The sequence below is a fragment of the Meles meles genome, chromosome 1 (assembly GCF_922984935.1).
Source record: "Meles meles chromosome 1, mMelMel3.1 paternal haplotype, whole genome shotgun sequence".
Taxonomy (NCBI): domain Eukaryota; kingdom Metazoa; phylum Chordata; class Mammalia; order Carnivora; family Mustelidae; genus Meles; species Meles meles.
The window spans coordinates 19,353,936-19,377,886 of record NC_060066.1 but is presented as its reverse complement, the minus strand read 5'-3'; the positions used below and the strand labels follow the sequence as shown (position 1 = coordinate 19,377,886).

Genomic DNA, 23,951 nt, shown 5'->3' with positions numbered 1-23,951 from the left:
AAAATGGACAGATGAATCTGCCATTTATCATGAACATATCATATATTTTTGAATGCCTGCTTTGTATCAAGCAATGTTCTCGAAAGCTGAGATTTTCAAATGATAACAAGGGTGTTCCAGGCCTCAAGGGTCTTAATGACTTTAAGATCTAGGTAGGCACATGGGAAAAAAATCTCAAGTCATTATAAAGGTGCCACGACAGATCTACACACAAGGGAGAGTGGGACCAGTGTCTCACCTATGCTGAATTTTAAAAGGTGACTGGGAAATTGTCAAGGAAGTGAGTTATTTAAGGGTGGCTGGGCCATACATGATGACATGGGTGGAACTGGAGACTTAGGGAAGATCTAGATCCTCATAAGGTTTTTAGGTAATACTGGGGAGTTTTGAGATTCGTGAAGGGGACAGGGAGCTGTCTTGAGCAAATGGATAACTCTTGAGTGTTTCAAACCCCCTTGGCTAGCTGGGTGTAGGGTAGATGGTAGAGGATGGGGAAGGGGCAAGTTAGAAAGGAAGCGCCTGGTAGGGAATAGGTCCAAAGAGTCTACAGAATGGGGGATATAGCCCTGGACTAGGGCAGCAAAGAGCTGAATATGAACAACGAGGTACTTATGAAGCAGAATTTTTTTTAAAGTGTTGTAATCATTGACAACCACTGGCAGTGACATATTCTTGTGGATTTGGTGCCTGCTGGGTGACCTTTTCCATAGAAAAAGCAGCAATCCTGCCTGCTGTTCTATGGCTGTTTCTATTTGGGAAATTGAATATTGGAGTTTTTAATGCAACTCTAAGTAGCTGTGTGTCACCAGCCAAGGGAATTAGCCCCAAGATGCTGTGGCATTTGTCATCGGTGCTCAGGTTTTAGCATCCAGGAGCCCATTAAGTCCTGGCCATTGTCCCTATGGTTCAGGTGAACTGTCCTGCCGGGTGCTAAAGTCATAGGGAACTAGGGTATCATGATTAAGAACCTGGGCTTCCTGTTGGAACCCTACATCTACCGCCCGTTTCAGCTCTCATTTCTGAACTAAATTTCACTGTCTATAAAATAGAGATTAGAGTACGTACAACCCAGGGTCATAACTTAGACTGAATGAGATAGTTGCTTAAAATCACACGCAAGTGGCAGAACCCAAATTCCTTCGTGGATCTTGCTGACTGCAGAGTCGACTCCCCCTTTCTCCTTCTTTCTCTTTCATGGTTAACATATGCATTATTTTCAGCTTTTAAGAAATGTTACAATTTCAGTTTCTATCTCTCCTTTGACCCAAGAGATATTTCACAAAGAGCTTTTAAAAATCCAAGAAGAAAGGCTTTCTGTGCCTTGGTTTTGCAAGTAATTTTCTCCTTTGATTCCACTATCCTCAGAGAATGCTGTTTGCGGTATTCCAACTCGGGAAATTTATTGCATTTTTTGGTGAGCTAATCTATAGTTAATTTCGTCAATGGTCTGTCTGGGATTTGAAATGAAAATGTATTCTTTGTTATCAGTGTACAAAGTTTGTGATGGATCCCTATCTCCCTTATTATGTTATTTGGGTCTTTTGTATAATCACTGACCTTTTGTCCACTTGGACGGAGTGTGTTGAATTACCTGCTATTAGTACATTTCTATTTCGTCTTGCATCTTCTACAGTTTCTGCTGCAAAGGCCACTGCTGGGTTATTTGGTGCGCAATCACAAGTGGTCAATGTTCCTCGTGCACCCTGGCCTTTAGCAGCAACCTGTCCTTTGTCCTGTTTCGTGCTTTCAGTCTGCACTTTTCCTTATCATGTATCCAGATCAAAACTGGTACCTTTTGTCAGCGCTGTTAGTTTGCATTTGCCTTGAACGCTTTGCCCATCTCTTTGGCTTTCGCCTTTTTAAAACCACTTTGTGCTAGGCGTGTCCTGGGCTCAGCCCTGAGTCGGGTTTTGCAGAGTCCGCCTTCCTGACTGGTACATTGCACTTGGCCCAGTATGGAACCAGAGTTCCATAAAATATTTGTTTCCTTTTTCCTTTCTTCTCTTCCTCAACCAGGGTCAAGACTCACCTAAAACCATGATCTTTTGTCACCCGGTCCCTGGCTTAACTGAGGTATAATTAACAAAATGTTAAGATCTTTAAAGTGGACAGCATGGTGATTCGATACACATATACACGTCAGAAGTCAGTCTCCTTATCCACAGTTCTGGGTCTGTCCGGACGCAAGTCCCCTTCGGACGCTCTGGTTTAGCTGGATTCCCATCTTCAGTCTTGCCCTATGGTTCTCACACCCTGGCAGGAGAGTGCCCTCCGTACCTCCCATCAATGGTGGCCTCGAAGACCACGGATATAACACTTTAAAAATACATTCCTTCTTCTGGCTTAATAGATGGAAGTCTCCAATGTTTGAGCCAAGACCTGATGTCTCCCAGAATATTCTTTCAAACAGAATTCAGTGCCTTAGGAGGGAGTTATAGCATAAAGTCCACAGCCTAGAAATCATTGACTTAAACTCTCTCCCCAGGCATGAATCTTTTCTACAATACTCCACATTTTCTAGTCTCTGCATTTTTCTGGTATTGGCAAGCTGACAGTCTCACCCACACAACAGGCCTGCATTTAAAACCCAGGAAAACCATGTATTAGGTCTAGGATGTTTGGAACTTATATAGCTGAGCCTCTGTTTTTTTATCTACAGAATAGGGACAAAGCGAAACTCAGAGGGCCATTAAGAGGGCCAAGTGGAGTCACAGATTCAAGGACCAGACAGGAGATAATAAGAAACAGGCAGGTAGCTAACAGAATCCGCCACCCCACCCCACAACCAAGGGTACAGCAATAGGAGGGACAAGGAGTCCATCCCCCTATACAAGGAGAAGCCTCTACTGGGCTCCCGCAGATCGGAAACCTGCCTGCAGCAACATGGGCCAAATAATCTCACCAGATCTTTCCACGGTTCTAGAAAAGCAGAAATCTGGCTTTCTCATGTGAAATTTCCCAATGATTTGATGTAGTAAGTAATTCCAATTTCTTTAAAACACTGGACAGGCCATATCTGTGGGCTGGGTACACCTGTCGGCGGCCACTTGGCAGCCTCTAGTTTGAAGTAATTAGCATAATGCCCAGCACGAGATAGGTACTCGGTAAATTATGAATGCACCAGATCTTTAGACACCTTAGACATCAGACTCTTGGAAGAAAGGACTCGTCTGATGGGGTAGCCTGGAGACCAGGGAAGATCAGGCCCAGAGTGACCAGAACATCCAGCTGCAGGTCCAGGACATCAGCAGACACCGGGCAGGACAAAACAGAGAGCAGGCTGGAGTAGCTCATGGCAGAATTTCACAGAATCCTTTCCAGTCTGCCTGCTCTGACTCCTCTTTGGCTGACACTCCCCTCTCTCTCCTGCAACCGCAGCTCACATCCCTGGGCAGACATAACTGGTATGGGAGGGGAGCAGGCTAGATCCTGCAGCCGCTGGAGTCAGAAAGGCTAGTGGCTTCCTTAGAGTGGGCTTATTAGGAAGACAGCAAAAAAAAGCTCTGAGCTCCGTCCGAGTCAAGGAGGTAACTTCCTCCCTGTCTCTATTCCCTTTGGCTTTTCCCCATCAGCAACTCAGGACGGAGCCAACTACATCCTGCTCGGGTGGGTTGCAGCTGTCCCACACATGTTACAAATAAGGGCCAATGGAGCTGTCCCTATTTTTAGCACTTGAATGCAGATGCCAAGATCTCCAAGATTCCCCATTTGCTGGCTCCATGCCGCTCCCTCTCCTCCACATATCTCTTATTTTTCCTCCCAGATAGATGTTTCCTTGTTCCAAGGAGCTAAAGTAAGATATCTAGGGGCACAGGGACCCCAAATATTTGCTTGTCTCGCTAAACTTTTTATAATCACCACAAACTAGGTGATGTATCTCTCCCATGGCATGAGAAATCACGTATGGACTTCGAGAAACATCACTCCAGGGTTGGATCAAAGCCACTCCTTTTTCTCTCTTGAGCAAGAGAGAGGTTTAGAGCAGAAAACGGCATTAAGGATCCTCTCCTGGAGACTTCCGAGTACACAGCTAAGGGCACCGAGGTCCGGGGGTGCTGACGTGCTTACTACTACCTGACGTTAATAATACATATTATTACCTTATTTGTGATGGTTTTCCTGCTCAGTGAGATATCTATTTCAATGATTCCCATTTTACAGATGACAAAACAGGGTTACTGGTTTGCCAAACTTGCCCAAAGTCACCTACACTAGCAACCAGGGAAGACAAACTTAGGATCCTGACTCCTATTCTTAACTCTTCCCAGAAGCAAAGCTCAGCACACAGATGAGTCATGAGGATAAAAGGAAGGAAAAAGGATGAAGAGAGGGAGGCCGGCCGTGGCTTGAACACACACATTGTCTCGGCGGGGCCCTTTCAGACTTTTCTCTGGGACCTGCTGAGTGTCTGGAGAACACGAGCACAGCCCTCACACCCTCAGCGGCCGACTTGCGGCTGAGATCCGGACACCCCTGGCCTTCTTTACCTGTTCTCAGGGTCAGCAGAGGCCAGACTCCGGGTGACAAAGCACATCTTGAGGGGGATGTTCTTCCGATCTCTGTGGAAGGAGCAGGGCTGTGCGGATGACAGGGCGTCTGAGGACCCGGCCCCTAGGCGAGGGGATTCGGGAGGAGGCGTTTCCCAGCCAATCTCCGACACCGGGGAGCCCCTCTTCACATAGGGTGTGGCTTCTCGCATGTATTTTACTGCAAGGAAAGAGACAACAACAGTGCTTTTAAAGTACCACACGGCTGAATTTCTGGAAAGTCTGATTGCATTTCTGAAACTTGCATTAGATGAGCTCCTGATACCCAACCTCTTAAATTCTGAACAAGACTCACAATTTCTTGTCCTCTCAAAACAGTTTTTCCGTTATTTAAATTCTATATCAAAGTAGTATTTATTTATTTTTGAAAGATTTTATTTATTTATTTGACAGAAAGGGATCACAAGTAGGTGGGTGGGGGGGAGCAGGCTCCCTGCCACAGCAGAGAGCCCGATGTAGGGCTCGATCCCAGGACCCTGAGATCATGACCTGAGCCGAAGGCAGAGGCTTAACCCACTGAGCCACCCAGGCGCCCCCAAAGTGGTATTTAGAACTTGCTATTACAATGGCCTGAACTTCAGAATTACTTTCAGCTTTTTTCAATGATGGCAACTTTTATCTTTTCTGACTTTAAGATGCATTCTGGTGAAGAGGCTGAAAGACAGAGGAGGAGAAAGCATAGGGCTTACAGACAAATAATTATTCGATACAGAAGCACGGGTTCTGGTTGCCATATTCTCTAACCACGCCCCTATTCAGAATTAAGAACAGGCTTTTCAAGTTGAGGGTGCTGAGAAAACATATATGCAAAGAAACAAACAAATGAACAACAGCAACAAAAAACCCTCACATAAAAGGATACTTACTTTGCATGGAAAGAACTTGTAAGAGCAAAAATACCTTCTGAAGAGCTGAACACTAGGGCCAACCTACATGTCCATAATAAAAATAATAAACTGTAAGACATCTATACAGTCCTTTTTACAAATGAGATAGATTTAGATGTGTTACCTACAAGATCTATTATTAGTTTAAAAATGGTAGAGAGAAGTGCACATACTGTAATCGTTTGTATCTCAATAATAAATACATAGGCTTGCATATATATAACCATTTCCAGATAGGAACATAAGAATATGTTAACAGCAGTTAGCTCTGGGGAGTGGAAATAAAAGCCAAGCTGATGGAAAGGTAGACTTTACTATTCACTTATTACCCATTTATACCGTTTTTATGTTTGGCCAATATGCGTCTATTACTTTAATAAAATTTTTAAAAAACAAAAATATGTCCAGAGCTGAGTGGAGCAGACCCAAAGTCTGCTCTTTGATATGTTTCCTCGGGCTTAAGAAGTTATTTGCCCCTTCTGAATTTAAGCCTTTGGTCCTTAGCTTTTGTACTGACAGGCCAACTAGACTCTTGGAACGTGCAACATGAACTTCCATATCCTTCTGCCTGTCACTCACACAGCTCGGTTCTGTGCTGCTCTGCAGAGGGGAGTGTGGCTAAGTTCCTTACCGCTATTTGTTATTACAAATGGCAGTGGACTGGAATGGGTACACACTGGAGGATATTTACTCCAGATCTTTGATGATTCAAGTCCACAAACTAACACCTTTATGGGGCAAGACATGGAGCCAGGCTTACAGAGCCTACCAAAATAAGCAACAGGTAGTTTCCATACTCAAATTCAAAATCATGAGTGACTCTAGTGGATGCTGCTGGGTCCCCTCTGATCCCTTCCAACAGCCTGAGCATGTTTTTCTTAGATGCTCTGTGTTGGCTGAGAACAACTCTTAGCTGCCCACCTGTTCCAGAAAACAGGTGTTGACCCAACAGAAGCCAGCAAGTCTGGGAAGCTACAGAGTCACTGCTTGATCCCCTAGACAGAGGATCTGCTTCTCAGGAACCCCACCCAAGACAGGGACATCATACAAATCCATAAACGGCGGCCCAAAGCAGAATGAGCTAGCTGAGTGTTATAGCAGGAATAAAGTATGCCGGAAGAACTCACAAGGAAACTGAATCCAGGTGTGTGAGTGACCAGTTAGGGTCACAGTAATTTAATAAAGCCACACACACCAAGATGCAAGCTATATGGACAAGTATTAGGGAACCTGACCACAGGTATCAAAAATAGCCATACTACTGGAAGAAATTATGCTGAGCGAAATAAGTCAAGCAGAGAGAGTCAAGTATCATATGGTCTCACTTATTTGTGGAGCATAACAAATAACATGGAGGACATGGGGAGATGGAGAGGAGAGGGAGTTGAGGGAAATTGGAAGGGGAGATGAACCATGAGAGACTATGGACTCTGAAAAACAACCTGAGGGTTTTGAAGGGGCGGGGGGGCGGGGGGGCGGGGGGGGGAGGTTGAGGAACCAGGTGGTGGGTAATAGGGAGGGCACGTACTGCATGGAGCACTGGGTGTGATGCCAAAACAATGAACACTGTTATGCTGTAAGTAAACAAATAAAAAAAAAATAGCCATACTAATTCAAGACGGAGATGTCATTTAGTACCAACACATATTTGAAAAGAAGATTTCGGGGTTTTAACTGAATATAAGTGCAATTAGGAGAAAACAGCTCCAAGGTCACCACAAACCTGTTAGCACAAGGTGCCGTTAGAGAAGAAGAAAGGACAGGGTATTTTAAGGAATATTGTTTATTCCTGGGCAATATACTTAAAGAGGAACACAAACATACCTAAGAACAAATGCAGAAAATTTAGGGGGACATATATAAGCTGTCCAAAGCTGGAGTAAATAGACTGTTTTGAAGACAATGAATTTTTTTTTCCTCTAAAAACATTTTAGTAGAAGCTAGAACACTGCTTAGCTTTGCATTATAGACTTATTATATGCAGGAAATTGAAGTATGGGCTGAGACCATCTGAAGGCTCTCCTTTGGTTGTATTATTATTCTTCCAGATGAAAGGGGGGTGAGTGTGGTGAAAGTAGGAACGCAGAGATGATTCACGAAGCAGGTGTCATTTGAACTTGGCCTTAAAGGGTAGACAGGACTTTAAAAAGTAGAGATAGGAATAACAGTCCTTCTTTTATATAATGTACTCTGATTTACAGATCATATTGCAGTCCCATAAGAAAGGAAAGTTGGGCCTCGGTTTGAAGGGGAATAAAGAACAACATTCCTTATATACCTAACAATGTATGGAACCAGGGGCTTAACATGTCTTCCCACATTTAAGCTTCAAAACGACTATTCAAGGCACCACCATATTTATAAGGCAACTAAGGTCCAGAGAAAAAATGGGTAAGGGATGTTTCACTTTCTGAATATCCACATATCCGCAAGCAATGAAAGAGTAAGTTGCTATTCCTTTCAGACTCTGCTAAAAAGAAATGTCGTGGAAGGCTATTCTTAATCTGATGGACACCAGGAACTTGACATATATTATCCTTTCCAAGGCTAGCATTATTTAACGCACAGCACAATCATGCACAGAAGTTTAACTTATGCGGCTGGTAAGTGGTGGAGCTGGAGTCTGACTTCCCAGAGATCACATTCCTTAATGAAGGCTACCCCACCTCGATAATGGCTACTCCACCTTGATAACGGAGGCAAAAATGACAAGCTAATAGCTGTGGACTTTATTCCGTAGGCAGTGGTGATATCCACAGTGGTCTTGGTCTATGAGTGAGACGATGACAGAATCAGAGGTTCGCTATAGAGAGAACTCTGGTAAAGTAAGATCAGGTGTACTAAAGGGAAAAGACAGCAGAGGTAGACCCACTAATTAAGAGCCATGGGGAGTTACTGCCAGAGGTACCCAGAGCTGTACTCAAAATAGCCATGGAAAGCATGAGGAATCCCAGAAATGTATGGTTTGATCTACTTATGGGCAGAAGCATGGGAAGTATGGCAAGTCCTAGCCTAGAAGCAAATACTAACCAGGTAACCACTTCCTGTATGGCACAGAACTTGGGGAATTTATGAAGGAGAGAGAGAAGATGCAGCAACACCTTGAAGAAAGGACTGGAAATGATATTCAAGATAGTAATCCTTTTAACTGACCAACTGAAAAATAAGGACAGAATACATTAACAAAGTAGGGATGATAATTTAAAGATTTATGCATTCATCTAAAATCCACCAGTCATTCATCATATGCTGAGGACTATGCTGTCCGTGTGTGATGATCAAAGAAATATGTCCCTGTTTAAAAAAAAAAAAAAATGTAAGCCTAGAAAAGGGGTAAGGGAAGTGATAGGTGACATGAGATCTTAAGTTAATCTTGCACCTGGTTTAAGGAGGTCCCAAGCTAGACAACTCTCTAGAGGACTGGCAAAATCAAAATGCAAATCCCTTCTAGAGGAAGGCAATTTATCCTAGGCTTCAAAGAGTCCCTGTGAATCACTTTCAAGGGCAATGAGCAGCATAAATTCTAAGAAAATGTTGTTCACATAGAAACGAGGTAGTATGAGCAAGAACTAATACAAATAACTGAGAGCAGTGACAGTCCCAACAGAAACTTCAAAGCAACAAATAAGTTTACCATGTAAGGAAAGTCTGAGAGAATCTTCCAGAGACTATTTTTTACAAGATTTTATTTATTTATCTGAGAGAGAGAGAGAGAGCGCGTGCACGCGAGCAGGGGGGAGGGGCAAAGGGAGAAGGAAAGTGAGAATCTCAAGCAGACTCCCTGCTGAGCGTGGAGCCCAACATGGGGCTTGATTTCAAGACCCCAAGATCATGGCCTGAGCCCAAATCAAGAGTCAGATACTCAACCGACTAAGCCACCCAGGTGCCCCTTCCAGAGAATATTTTTTAAAAAGTGACCTAACAGATTAGTAAAATAACCAACCAGAATATCTAGTAGTAGTAGCCAAAATAATAAGTATTGCTATATATATAATATATATATATATATATATGCTATATATATAAATATAATTATAATAAACAAACCAGAATTAAAACTTCAATAGGTAGACATATCAATGAAAAAATTAGTGAATTGTAGATCAGAAGATATATTACAGAATGTAGCATGAAAATATAAAAACATGGAAAACACTAAACAGAAATGTAGAGGATGAAGTGAGAAGGTCTAACATATGTCTAACTGGAGCCCGAGAAGTTAAGAGAATATGGCAAAAGCTAAGGATTTTCCTGAGGGAAAGACAACAACCCATGACGTCAAGAAACCTGACTGAACTTTGATAAGCAATACCCATGTTCTTCCCAGTCAAGACAAAGAGAAATAAGGGGTCATCCTGCTTTCAACCTCAAGTAGGCTAAGCCTCTCCTTAGAATCCATGCTTCTTCTGAGAAGTTTAGCTATCACCTCTCCCTCTCACAAGTTTTGTGAGGAAGATTCAGCCAAATCCCTAAATAGAGTCCAGAGATCTCTGGTACCATCAGAAAACAAGTTTGCAATTTCAAGGGGAGGGGGAAACCAACAAGGAAACAAAGAGATTATCATTACCATTCCTGAACAAGATAGGCTGAAATCACCAAACTATTTTCACAGCAGTCTTGAGGAAGAACAGGTAACAACAACACATCCCTGCATAAAGCCCCTTTGTTCAGGAATCTTGCTTCTTGTCGACATGTATAGAAAAGAGAACTTGGTTTTGTGTATAACAAAGAAAGCAACAGAACATTGCCACTGGATTTCTCCAAAAGCTTTTGGTGGGCCCTTGACAATAAAACTGTCAGAATATCCCTTCTTGCTACAAGCTTGGTCATCAGTTATGAGCAAAATTCTACTGTTGAGCTGTCCCTCTCTAATCACCAATGGAGGCCTGAGGCTAAGTCCCTTCTCCCCTCAAGCAGAGAGTAAGAACAGTGCAGTCATGCCTGGGTGTGGTAAAGCAGTGCCTCTAACAGAAAACAAAGCATGTGTGAAACCTTTTCTTGGTTCTTTGTGCTTCAGCCTCTTCATAGAATTCCTCACTTTGCAATCAAAATAAGGAGAGGACAGTCTAATTCAGGAAGGCAAAGTGTTACCCAAAGAGCAGATCTGACTGCAACAGGTGTACCAAATTACAGTGTATTAAATGATAGAGAGGTTTGTTTTTCTTCTACTAATAGTCTAGAGCAAAAGAAAAGGGCTGCCAGGATAGCTTTGCTCCCTAAAGCTATCAGAAGCTCAGCCCTCTGCCCCCTTCCTTTTCTGCATCTCCAGCCTGCCATCTGATAATCCAAGATGGCTGCTTGAGTTCCAGCCATTTTGACCAAATTCCCATCAGCAGGAAGTAGGAAGAAGTGTAGGACACACCACGCTTCCTCCCTTAAGAACACTTAAGAAGCCGACACACTCTATCTGCTTACAAACCATCGACCAGAATTTAGCCACAGGGCCATGTCTAGAAGGAAAAGAAATTTTACTCTTAACTCTGGTGCCAAACCAGCTAAGCACTGGTGGGGAAGGGAAGCTATTGCTGCAGAAGAAGAAGAGAACAGATATTAGGGGAGGACTCTCAGTTTCTACACACAAAGATGCCCCTAATTCTGTCAGCCCATCACAACTAGATGTTATACCGCATCCGTACAAATAAATGCATTGGAGAGATCCATTAAAAAGCACAATGACTAGATTCCAGAAACTCTGCTAAGTGTTTTTTGTGTACTCATTAGAACTTCATAAAAATTCCGTGATGGGAGTACTGCAATCATCCTCATTTTACCAAGGATGTAGTGACAGGAAAGGGTTAAGTCATATCCCCAGATTACAGGGCTAGAAAAGGCAGAAGCATGAGTCAAAGCCAGTCAGCCTGGCTCCACAGTTCATGCTTTTAACGACGAGGTACTACTGTTTCTCACACTTTTTTTTTTTAATTAATTGAATGTGTGTGTATGTGTGTGTGTATTTAAGCCAACATTTTTATGCACGGAAGAAAATATCCAATTAAGTGGCTATTGCCTGTCACATAGAGAACTTGATTCTGTAAGCCTAAACTATTAAACTATGGCATTTCAATAAATGCCTTTTAAGATATTGTAATATGTACGCATAATAGAGGGTTTAAGAGCTAGTGTTTGCATAATTACACCTCCATGTGCTTACAGACGGTAATTTCAGGCAAAGAGCTGTTGAAACCAATCAAGACGCAGCCAGGCCCCAGTTCAGGGTGCTCATAATCAGAACTAATTAATAAACCATGCCCTTTCTGGGCATCATGAATTTAAAAACTGTGGTGGAGCAATTAACATTCCAATCTTCACTCGCAAAAAAATAAAGCGGGAGGGGGACAAGAGCCCAGAAGGAGTGGTCTTCAAACCAATAATCCACCAAGTCACTTTCAATATGTTTCTGGTTTGTCATCTCAAGGACGAGCAGTGGTGCGGCTTTCCAAAGAGCCTTCCGCAGAGCCCAAGTTTGCGAAGGCCCCAAGTTGCCACAATTAAATCTTTGTTGAGGCGGCCAGATGACATTTGGAAGGAGAGGCACACACAGGCTACTAATGAGGAAATGCTTGAGGCAAATCCAATCAGCTTGCCAACCAGGCTGGTTTCTCAGGAGCCAGAGAGTCCCCCCGACATGTGCAAATCTTCTTCTTAAAAATAACAACAGAAACAACGACAGACAAAAAAAAAAAAAAAAAAAAAAAAAAAAAAGGATTTCCAGATTACAGGAAGGGAAAGAAATATTTCATTACTCTGGGGGAGGTGAACACAAAATGGGCATTTTCTAATGTGATTAAGGCGAGAGGGGACCAGCCCGAGGCAAGAAATCTGGGCACTGGGACTGCGGGTGAAGGTTTCAGGTTGAGGACAGGTAGGCCATCTCAGAGAGGAAAGGAGTGGAGGAAGATCATCAATATTTCCAAAAAGGCCAAGCAATGCTGAAGGAAGGAATAAAGCTTCTGGATATACTAACCTCAGGGGAGGCAGAGTTGTGAGCTGGCAAGAGAATCTGGCCGTGGGAGTTGGGGACCAGAGTTTCAGCTTCAGCTCTGCCACTAACTAGCTCTCCAGCCCCAGGCCAGTCACTGCCCCTCCCAGACCTCATTTTCCTTACCCATCAAGACAGGGAAATGAGGTCCCTACCCTTCAAACATTCTATAATTCTTTGGGAAGCTGCCTCTTCTGACAATATTTAAAAAAAAAAAAAAATTTTTTCTTACCTCATCTTGCTCTTTGTGTCTTCACCCATAAAGAGCTCTGTTAAAATGTGTGCCCCATTCCTGCCTTAGGTAGATGTACCTTATGACTTTTTAACCAAACTCTCCAGGCATCTGACGCATGTGACAGGAAGTCTATGTGGAGATTATGTACTCAAGTTACTTTTTCTTTGGTTTGCAGAGTTGTCTAGAAGGATCATTATTCTCATTCACTTACCAATATTTATTTCTCTTCCCTTCCGCTGGGGGAGGGGGTCCTTCAAGGTAGGATTCTAAGAGACATTTGAAGGATGACCCCAAGTCGCTGGTGAAGTCATAAGGACATTCTGGGTGAGGGTTTGGAGTTTTATTTTTTATTTATTTTTTATTGTGTTATGTTAGTCACCACAAAATACACCATTAGTTTTTGACGCAGTGTTCCCAGATTCATTGTTTACATACAACATGGTACTGAGTTATAATGTGTGGTGTCAGGAGTAAGATAAACTGGTTATGAATTTGCTTACATTTTTGATAGGAGGCCAACAGTTACTATCTCAAAATTACCCTATTTTAGATAGTACAGTGATTCGATGTGTTCTGCCCTAATTTTTCAACAAAGCAAGATTCTTGCCCCCAGAGATGCCTCCAGAGACCCAGGGGGGTTATCCTAACCCATGAGTCCTCGCACGGCTCAGAAACACACTGACTGGTCTGGTTATCCATTAATACAACATTTAATGAGCTCCTGCTACGTGCAGGGCCCTGAGTGTTGGAATTATCCCAGTCAGCAGGAGAGGTTGGATGCCCACCCTTGAGGTGCCTATGATGAGGTGTTCATATGATGTGCGGGGGTTGGGTGGAGCGAGCAAACCAACAGATAAACACAGGGCACTGCTCTGAAGGACACACACCCCGGAGGACTGGGGTCTGTCCCCAGTTCACACAGAGCCCCTCACAAGCCGGCTCCCGCGCACGTCTTGTCATCTCAGCTGACTGACTCCCTCTTAAGTCTCCACAGTTCACACACCAGCCATGAAGAAATTATCTTTCATTCTCCGAACATGGCACGCTTTCTCTCTCCTGCCTCTGCTCTTTGCACATGTGGTTTCTTCTGCAGGGAAACATCTTTCTGGAAAACTTTCCTCTCTGCATCCTGTAAGCCTCAGTTCAGGTAAAACCTCAAGACCTCCACATATGGCTACCTGAAGCTCCTGGTGACCTCTCCTGGTATCAGCAGCGTCGGGACAGAAACGTTACGGGATGGCTTATGCCATGCAAGGCACTGTGGTCATGATCTTATGCACACCTGAGCACTTACACATCACGGTTCTTTATTTGTACACAAGTCTCTCTGGTGCAAGCAGGAGGCCCTCACAGCTGAGTGACTACTCTACAGGAGAAGTTAAAACTCCAGAGTCTGGAGCCACAGTACATAGTTTCCAATCCTGCCTCTGTACCTACGGCAGGCAATGAACTGGGAGGTTACATTTCCTTACTCTTTCAAAGCCTCCATTTGTCCATCTGTAAACTGGGGATAAATGGGGGTGCCAGCCTCAGAGAGTTGCTGGTGGATCAAATGACCTAAGCCACACCGAGGGTTCCGAACTGTGTCGAGCACATGGTAAATGCTTACTAGAGAAAAAGAAAACGTGGTATTCACATCTATATCCAAGCAATGAACACAATGTCTGGCTGTCAAACATGGAATTGTTAAGCAAATGAATGACAATGTTAATAGGATCTCCAGGATAGAATTTGTCACAGATTTGTTCTTAGGGAGGAGTCTTATAACTTAGCAGAGGAGGCCAGAGGATATTTGTCACCTGTCCAAGGTTTTAAGACAAAGAAGCAACAGATGGAGGTCAGAAGTCCGTATCCTCTATCCTGTAGAATGGGGGTTGGCAAGCTTTTTCTGGAAAAATCAAGAAAGAAAATTTGGCGGGGCCTGTGGACCTTCGAGTCTCTGTCACAACGATCCCATTCTAGCATGAAAGAGCCACATGCAAACAAATCAGCCTGGCAATGACATTTTCTTTACCCATACAGGCAATGGGCCTGATTCAACCCGGGAACTTTAGAAAAGTAGCAATAACTAGCAATTATTGGCTACTTACTATGCATGGGGCCTCACTTAAAATGTCTGAGGTCTACTAGCTTATTTTAAAACAATTCCATGTAGTAGGTTTATTATTATGCCTACCTTACAAGCAAGGCAAGTGTGGCGTGGAGGCTAGAGAGACTTGCCCAAGGTCTCAGAGCAGTGACTGACAAGCTGGGACCTGGACGGATGCATCCCAGCTCCAAAGCATTCAGTCCTGATCACTAGAAAGGGAACGAGCTCTTCCCTTGCCCTCTCTACACTGCCTCCCCATGCGGCCAAATGCTGCTGCCTGAGTCCTGTTTGTCCAACCATGAACATTTTAGGAATCAAGCTCTTCAAACACCATTTTGTCTGAAATGTCTTCCATAGATTCCTTTTCTCCTATTGAACCCAAATCTCACTCCTATCCTGAGGGTTCACTGATCATGGCTCGACTCTGCAGAAATACACAAAGCATTCTGTGAGTCCTATAAACTATTAATACGTAAGTGTTTGGCCCTCTTCAGAGTAAAAGATAAGCCAGATTACTTGTAAGTAAAAAGATAAGCCAGATATTGCTTTTACTACTTCAGGTTCCTAGATAAAGCTGAAGAGGCACCCAAAGCCTTAGAAGATAAAACTAAGATTTTAAGAGTTTCACACAGGCCCCCCCCCAAAAAAAAAATATATATATGGATAAGATGGAACATTCTGTCATTGTGGATTCAAAATAAGCATCACTGTAGCATGTAGGATAGGAAAACCTGTATTATAGTTAATGTGAAGGAAAGTTCTAGGGATTTCCATAACGATGGTCCCATAATAAATAGGACATTAGGCTCCAATGATCAAAATATGGTGATCACAAAAGGAGAGGATGGTTCCCCTCTTTATCACCCTCATTTGTCCATACCTGAAACCCTAATAGGTTGGACAATGTTTAAGATTTATATATTTTTATTTGAGAGAGAGAGTGTGTGCACACCACAGGGCAGGAGGAGGGCTCGGTGGGGAGGGGCAGAGGGAGAGGGAGAGAGAAACCCAAGCAGAGTCCACACTGAGCACAGGGTCGGACACGGGGCTTGATCTCACGACTTCAGGATCAGACCTGAGCTGAAATGAAGAGTAGATGCCCAACCAATTGCTCCACCCAGGTGCCCCAATTGAATAATGTTTACATGAGGGTAAGAAGAATGACCAGGTTGTGGAAAAGTTCAAGAAGCAAAGAAAACATAAATTAAATGAGAGGCCCTAGAACACAGAAGGGAAGGGTCTGGAGTCTGAATGCTGGGGTCCCATTCCTGGCTCTCCTATCGCTGGGCTCTGTGGCCTTAAGCAAATTGCTTAGTTTCCCCATGTGTTCATTCCTTCACCTATCTCAGAGGATTGTTGTGAGCATGGAGTGACTTAATGCAAACTAAAAAATGTAGAGGGAACTTGGCATAGTAAACACCATAAGGGTCAGTTACCATTGTCAGGAGTTAGCCTCAGAAAGAGACGACGGGACTGACAAGTGGTGGGTTGGGCTAAGCTCACTCGGTGCCTCTCTGCAGGGTAGAACCACAGTTTACGAATACAAATTACCAGGGTAAAACCTGGGCTCAATGTAAGAAAGACTATGACATAGGGAGCTCCCTATTGCTCGTGACATTCAAACAGCAACCAGAGGGTGATATGGTCCACGTTGCAGAAAGGATGTGTCTCCTCCGTGGAAGCACAGACTGTTTCTAAAACCCCCTCAAGTTCTCACATTCTATGTTCCTTCTGGAATGTGGGTGATTAAGAAGTCTACTCCAAAGACTCCAATACAGTGAGGACAGGTCATGGTTGTATACCAATAAAATCATGCCATCCATTTCTTTACTCTTATGTGCTTATTAGCTACATATTAGTTATATGACATGAGGACAGTTCTTTGAGCCTCAGAATCCTCACCTGTACCACGAGAACACAGTGCCCTCCTTAGGGAGGCCATACAATGCATTACTTTAATAAATGAACTCCAGAGTCAAAGGATTTGGGTTTAAATCCCAACTCTTCTATTTCCAAGCTGGGCTTCTTTAAGCAGGGTCTGCAATCTCCCCGTCTCTCAGTTTCCTCACCTGATAATAACAGGACCTATTTCAAAGAATTGTTAATGAAGATTAAATAATTTTTTAAAAAATGTATACAGGGCTGCCTGGGTGGCTCAGCTGGTTGGGCATCTGACTCTTGGTTTTGGCTGAGGTCATCATCTCCTGGTCAAGAGACAGAGCCCAGCATCTGGCTCCCTGCTCAGCCTGGAGTCTGTTTCCCCTCTTCCACTCCTTCTCTTACCACTCACATTGTCACTTTCTCTCTCTCTCTCTCAAATAAATAAATAAATAAGTCTTAAAAAAAAAAAGTATGCAAAGCTCTTAGGACAGCGCCTGACATAATTGACATACTTAGGACATACTTGACGCTCACATTTAACTACTATTACTATTGTGTCGTTGTTGCTCTTCTGAGATTTAAATGAGAAAATGCATAGCGGGAACACCGATCTCTTTTCTATCAGAGCTGTCAAAATCATCAATGCTTGAAAGTATCATTTCATTATTTATTCACTGCATACAAATTAAGCCCCTATTCTGTGTCAGTGGGACTAGGCTTGGCAAGATGGATAACTGGTTAGACTTACAAGTTACTGCTTCTGAGAATTTTATGATCATGCCAGTCAGAGAAGGCACCAACCGAAAGCCTGGGGATTGCTACTGAATGTAAGTCAGCGCACACACAAACAGCCTCAAGTGTATTCGTCAGATAGTGGCAAGTGCTGAGAGGACATGGATTCTGATGTCTGCAGACTTGACCTCTCAACAATTTGCTGCAGGCTCTACACCGCTGCAAATAATCGTAATTTCTCCTCCTTGGGAAAATACAGTAACTATTTTAACAGCTCTCCCTGACACCTGAAGACAGGAAGTGAGTAACGGGTAGAAAGGATGTCTGATACTCAAGCCCGAATATTGTTTTTACTCTTTCTTATACAGAGGATCCTATGTGAATAGGACTTTACGTCAAAAGGCAGGAAGCGTTGCTCTCACTCCCTCTTTACAGGCATCTCTGGAAAATGAACCTCTATTATTCCAGGTGTAGCTTGGTGAAAACATCCTGCAAATCAAACTCAGCCCCAGTAGATTTGCAGCTACTTTTCAGCGGCAGAAGCCCGAGTCATAATGCTTTTCCAAAGGAAACCACATTAAGTAAGTAAAATGTCATTACCAAGGGCAGACTCAGGCCAGGTCTGAGAATTTTTTGTTCTTGTTTTTTTTTTTGTTTTGTTTTTGTTTTTACCCTAAGATATGCTATGGACCCAAAGCAATTATACAGGCGTAGGGAGGAAAGGGAGATTGCAAGAAGAGATTTTGAAACATCAGGATCTCCCAAACTAGACAATGTTATGAACGAACACCCGCTATTTTAAAAGTGTGTTACAGTTTAAAACACTTCCACGTGCACAATCTCATTGCCTGCTTACGGTCCTCCACAGAACCATGCATGAATGAAAAGTCCTTTAAAAGGCTGACTATGCACGTATCTGCTTGAGACCTCTATAGCTTGGGAGGTAAGAGCCTAGCAACCTTCCCCACCAAATTCTGCACTCTTGTCAGGCACACATATTATGCACAAACCAAACACATCTTGCTCAACAGAAGGATGCCTACAGAACCCACCTGATGTACTGGATTTTCTCCTAAAGGCCAAATGTAGCTTGGCCTTGTTTGTAACTCTTTGGCACGAGGGATTGCCAAAAACTATAAGAAGTCAGTCAAGATGGCCGAGGACAGACCTAACAAGCAAGCTTCTTGAATCTGCCTGTCAGAGCCAGGAGAATAAAACCTTACACGTTTCTCCTCTGAACTTCCAGAAGCTTCAGTGGACTCTGAGCAGTCAAAATAGAAGGACTTGTTTTTGTTTGTTTTGGTTTTTAAAGAAGTCTGGAAGGGATGCTGGTGAGCACCAGAGAAGAGGTAAGACTTTTTATAATAACTAGACCCCTAGGAGAAAATTTAACAATAGAAGAGGTGGGGGGAAATTGAGCTTCAGAGAGTTTAAATATCTTACTTCCGGGAAGCAGAAGCCCTGGAATTGGGTCCCTCATGTTCTAAATCTAGTATCTCATCTAATAAATCTAATAACCACAGCCATAACAATACAAGAGATTCAGTGCCACGGAGATACAGGCTAAATGACTACAGCTAAGGAGTAAGGAGTTGCTAGAAAAGCTGGCAAAGTCTATGGATAGGCAGGGGTTAAACTAATAAACATTCTCTAATGGTTGTATCAGAATTCAAATTGTCAAAATATTCCACATCTGTCATAAGGGAAGAATCTAGAGGTAGCATAGGAAAAACAAACAAACAAAAAAACAGACAACCCCCTGCAGTATTTGATGAAATAAAAAAGGTAACAGGAAACCAGTATTCTTTGGAGGCGGGGGACAGAGAGACAGGGAGAGGGAGGATCTTTTTTTTTTTTTTTAAAGATTTTATTCATTTATTTGAAAGACAGAAATTACAAGTAGGCAGAGAGAGAGAGGAGGAAGCAGGCTCCCTGCTGAGCAGAGAGCCCGATGCGGGGCTCGAACCCAGGACCCTGGGATCATGACCTGAGCCGAAGGCAGAGGCTTTAACCCACTGAGCCACCCAGGCGCCGGGAGAGGGAGGATCTTAAGCAGGCCCCATGCCCAACACTGAGCCCTACATGGGCAGGATCTCACATCCGTGAGATCATAACCTGAGTCAAAATCAAGATTCAGATGCTTAACTGAATGAGCCACCTAGATGCTCCAGAAAAACCAGTATTCTAAATAGAAGGGAAAATAACAGATACAAAAGAGATGAAAAAGATAACAAGATAACACTTTTCACAGATTTATGATAATAAATTTGAAAACTTACTAAAACTGACCTAAGTAGAAATAAGAAGTGTGGCTATCCTATAACACTTGGAATGGAAACACTGGTTAATATTTTTCCCACAGAGAAAACACCAGAACAAGATGTTATCAGTGAATTCTACCAAATTTTCAAAGACAGATCATTCAAATCTTACTCAAACGATTTCAAACTGTGAAGTTAGTATAATGTTAATAACCAGACAAAGAAAATTTCAGAAAGGAAACTTGCTTTCCTTTCCAGAAAGGAACTTACTTCATTCATAAATATAAGTCCAAAATTCTAAACAAAATATTAGCAAACCAAATCCATCAATATATCCAGAAGACAGCACAGCTTTGGCCTGGGGGAACTGGGAGGCGTTGCCTCGGAGGCATTTTTAACAGACTTTGGCTCAGTGCAATGAAATTTAAAGTAAATATACATTTTTCATTATTTTTTTTCAAATTATGCAATATTAAAGGTATTATATACATTTATATATTTCAAGTACTCTTTTGGCCTATAGTATACCATTGAATTTAATACCTAGAATAAGCAAACCTTACCACCATATCAGCACTTGTCTATAAAAGCAGTTATCATGAATCAAAAAATTGATCTGAGATATTTTTCAGGCTGGTGGCCCCAGGCTTGTTAAAACTCTGGTGTTAGCCTCTATCAATGAATATCTATGGTTTCCAGTATTCTACCACAAACAATGGTTTGTCTGTTGCACAAGACAAGAAGATTTCTGGTTCAGATCCTTCTCTAAGGGCTGGCAGATATGCCTTAAAACATTTTCTGGTGATTATTTTGAAATTCATATTGGTACTCAGGGAAAGTTGCCTTTTGGAACATTTCTGAATGTGTGCTAAATACTATCCAGTTGAATACTGATAGCAAATATGTGAGTTATGGGTCACTAGCCCCATTTAACAGATGCAGATACTGAGGTCTGGGGAGGGCAGGAAATGTTCCATGTAGCCATTTGCAGAGGTGTCAGAACATGAGCCATACTGGTCTGACTGGAAGCCTGTAATCCTGTAGCTAAACGATACTGGTTCTTGAATAACCCAATAAGCTTCCCGTTCAGTTTGAGCTTTCCGTTCACAACACCCACAACCTCCTCCCTCATCTTTCCTGCTCCTAGATTAGATCTCAGAGCACAGATAGTGTTTTAGAACAGGAGGAAGGCTTTAAGTCATCTGTTCAGTTCAACGGCTACTTCCCTTTTGAGCTCTGAGCCTCATTCTGCCCTTTGCTTGGCCCTCGGCTGTCTGCAAAGAAGGTTGGGGGAGGGGAAGATGATGGAGATACAGATTAATTGAAACAGGAAAATATCACTAAGGTTGCCATCCCTACAGTGATCCTAGGGTGTTCGGTATCTGCCAGTTCCCTTTGTCCTTGCTCTCTGTCTGTTGCTGGAAGGGCTGCCTTGGTTGGAAACGAGAAAGGGAGATACCATTTATGGTACAATTTTTTTTTTTTTGTAAGAAGCTATAAATATATTACCTGGTTTAATACACACAGTAACCCCAGGAGATTAGTATTGTGAAATGGGAAATCCTGGCTATGAATTACAGACTGAATGCTCTCACTGTTATTGACCTGGCCATCCAGGTTTCCCTCCATGCAAACTTGCCCTGGAAAGAGCTGCAGATAGAACCAGAGAGCCTGAACCAGAGAGTCCACAGTATTTCTGCTGGAAAAATATAAGCACTATACTTTCTATTAGGCTCTAAACTTTTCACTCCTTTTTTCTGTTCAACAGATAATGCTTATCCAAAATATATTACCTTTTAGGATAAGCTTACAAGTCATACAGGATTTGTGAGCAGAGCAGGTCCAAGAGGGTTCTGATATAAAATAATCAAATACTTCTAGTCTTACATGCTTAGAATGACAGGTGCAGAACTTACACTGTTACAGCAGTGTATTCTGTTGGTCAAATATATATTAAAAAAAAAAGACTTCCTTTGTCTTCTATTCTTGGGTAATGCCCTCAAATACTTTTTTTTTTTTAAAAGATTTAATGTATTTATTTATTTGACAGAGAGCACAAGTAGGCAGAGAGGCAGGCAGAGAGAGAGAAGCAGTCTCCCTGCTGAGCAGAAAGTCCAATGCGGGGCCCAATCCCAGGACCCTGAGATCATGACCTGAGCTGAAGGCAGAGGATTAACCCACCAAGTCACTCAGACATCCCCCCTCAAATACTTCTTAAATGGATATTCTGCTTTAAGAAAGCCCACCCACATTAAACTATATACTATACTAATTACTTCCCAGAAATAGTTCTTTCTAGTTCAACAATCATTTACAAACATAAAGACATGTTTCAGTGAATCATACCCAGAGTTCATGGAATCGTAGATTTATAAATGCATTATACTTGGAACGAATTTTCTACCAGAACTTAGAAATACATGGTATTATTTATACAGTCAATGAAGTACATCCAATTCTAAATTATTCAGTAATGTCCATTGCCAAAAGAAAGATGTAGGGAGAGGAGCACTAGAATTACTAAATCTTAGCTATATACGCATTCTCTAATACGATGAAAAATTAATTATGTGGCCACTTGGAAAGTTACAGCACAAAGGTTTCACACTGTAAGACACAGAATAATGATAAACCTATTAATGGCACAGGGACATTTATCTCTCCTTTAACCAAAACTGAATAATAGGAAACATTCATTGGTAATTTATAGACACTTATGAACTATCTATGAATGACCACACTTATACCTTCATGACGACGCACGGCACACAGGGAGAAGCTGACGCCCAGACAGGCTTGCTGGCGCATCATTACACACACAGGTAAGCTGCAGAGTGGGAATCTGAACCCACTTTATCACTGTAGCTCAAGCCATTAACCATTACACGTGCTGCGTACCTTAGATGCCGGTCCCCTTCTCTTGGCTCTTTCTAGCATCCAGCATGTGCTTTCAGAAATCCATCTCTACTCCCGGGATGAAAAGCATCTGAAAATGCACTGACCAAAGACTGGAGTAATGTAAGTATCATTACTCCTGGACACTGAGCTAGAACGGGAAACCTTGGACTTGAGCGTTAGGATCCCCGGGTGGAGGCACAGCTCTCTCCTTCACCTGCATGACGATGGACAACACATTTCATCTTCCTAAAGCTCAGCCTCTTCGTCTATGTATACCAACAGAAATGGTAATTTTTTAAATTTAGGCATAATTTATATATAGCAAAGTCCTCAATATCATTCAGTGTATCATTCAGTGAGTTCAGATGAAAGCATATTAAGATACAGAACATTTCCATTGGTCTAGAAATTCCCCCATGTTCCTCTTCAGTCAACTGTCCCTCATGCCATCCCACAGAAAGGCAACCTGATTTGCTTACTCTAGAATTTTCTATAATGGAAATTGTACTGTATGTAATTGCAGCTCTCTGGCTTCTTCCACTGGGCATAATGTCTTTGACATTCACCCATGCTGTAGTGTATTATAACTGTCCATTCCCAATAACAACACCGGGATATAAGCATTAAAAGAGATAGTGTACATTATTACCAATTAAAGGCTTTCCCCCCAAAATAGTTATTATTCAAAAGAGGAAACCCAGAACAGAAGGGGAAGAATACCTAACTCTGTCACAGGCTAGAACACGTTTGGAGAAAGGGGTTCATTATGTCTCATGTCACACTCTTTATATATTTAAGGACACCGATGGCCGAAACACTTACATTCGACGTTTTGGGTAAAAGCGGATTGAATTTAGCCTACCAGACCAGAAATTAATTTTCTGCCAAGCAGAGACAACTCTGATAGCATCCTTTCCCAGTTCTGCCCACCACAGAGATGGAGGTCCACCTAGGCCAGAAGATTCCATTTGGGAGACCAGCATGCGCAAAGCCACGCATTAACGCTAGCCTGCAGCAGGAAGCGAAGTTTATGCTGTCACTTCTGGCCAGCTGTATAATTCAGTGTTCACAAGGGAGCAGGAGCCTGCCCTCACAAGCATGAAACCAATACTGCATTTCACAGAAGGCGATTTGGCCACAATAAATAAATCCACGCTCTAGAAGGAAACAGAATCACTGAGATGCGTATCTTAAGTCCTTTCTGGGAGAGGCATTCTTCACTAAAAGTATGCTGTAAAGGGGAAGCAGATATCATTCCTGAAGGGATTTTTCCCCCAACTATCCTTAGCAGAAGGTGAGGTAGAAATATTCCAAGTCCAACTGCAAACTCTCAAGCAAAAAGTTCAGAAGCCAGGTGAGTTTTGGAAATGACCCCTTGTTCAGGCGGTAACTCAGGCAAGAAGGACCCCGTGCAGGGAAACATGAAAGTATACAAAGTTTAT

The 23,951-nt window shown here is 42.6% G+C and overlaps 1 protein-coding gene across 1 annotated transcript in view; it reads right to left on the bottom strand.

Annotated features, from left to right (window-relative positions):
• SNTB1 (syntrophin beta 1) overlaps window positions 1–23,951 on the bottom strand; it is a 236,160-nt gene that overhangs the window by 134,078 nt on the left and 78,131 nt on the right. The window contains exon 2 of the mRNA XM_046018798.1: window positions 4,488–4,707. Within this exon, the coding sequence (XP_045874754.1) occupies window positions 4,488–4,707 (220 nt within the window). The remainder of the gene's footprint in view (window positions 1–4,487; window positions 4,708–23,951) is intronic.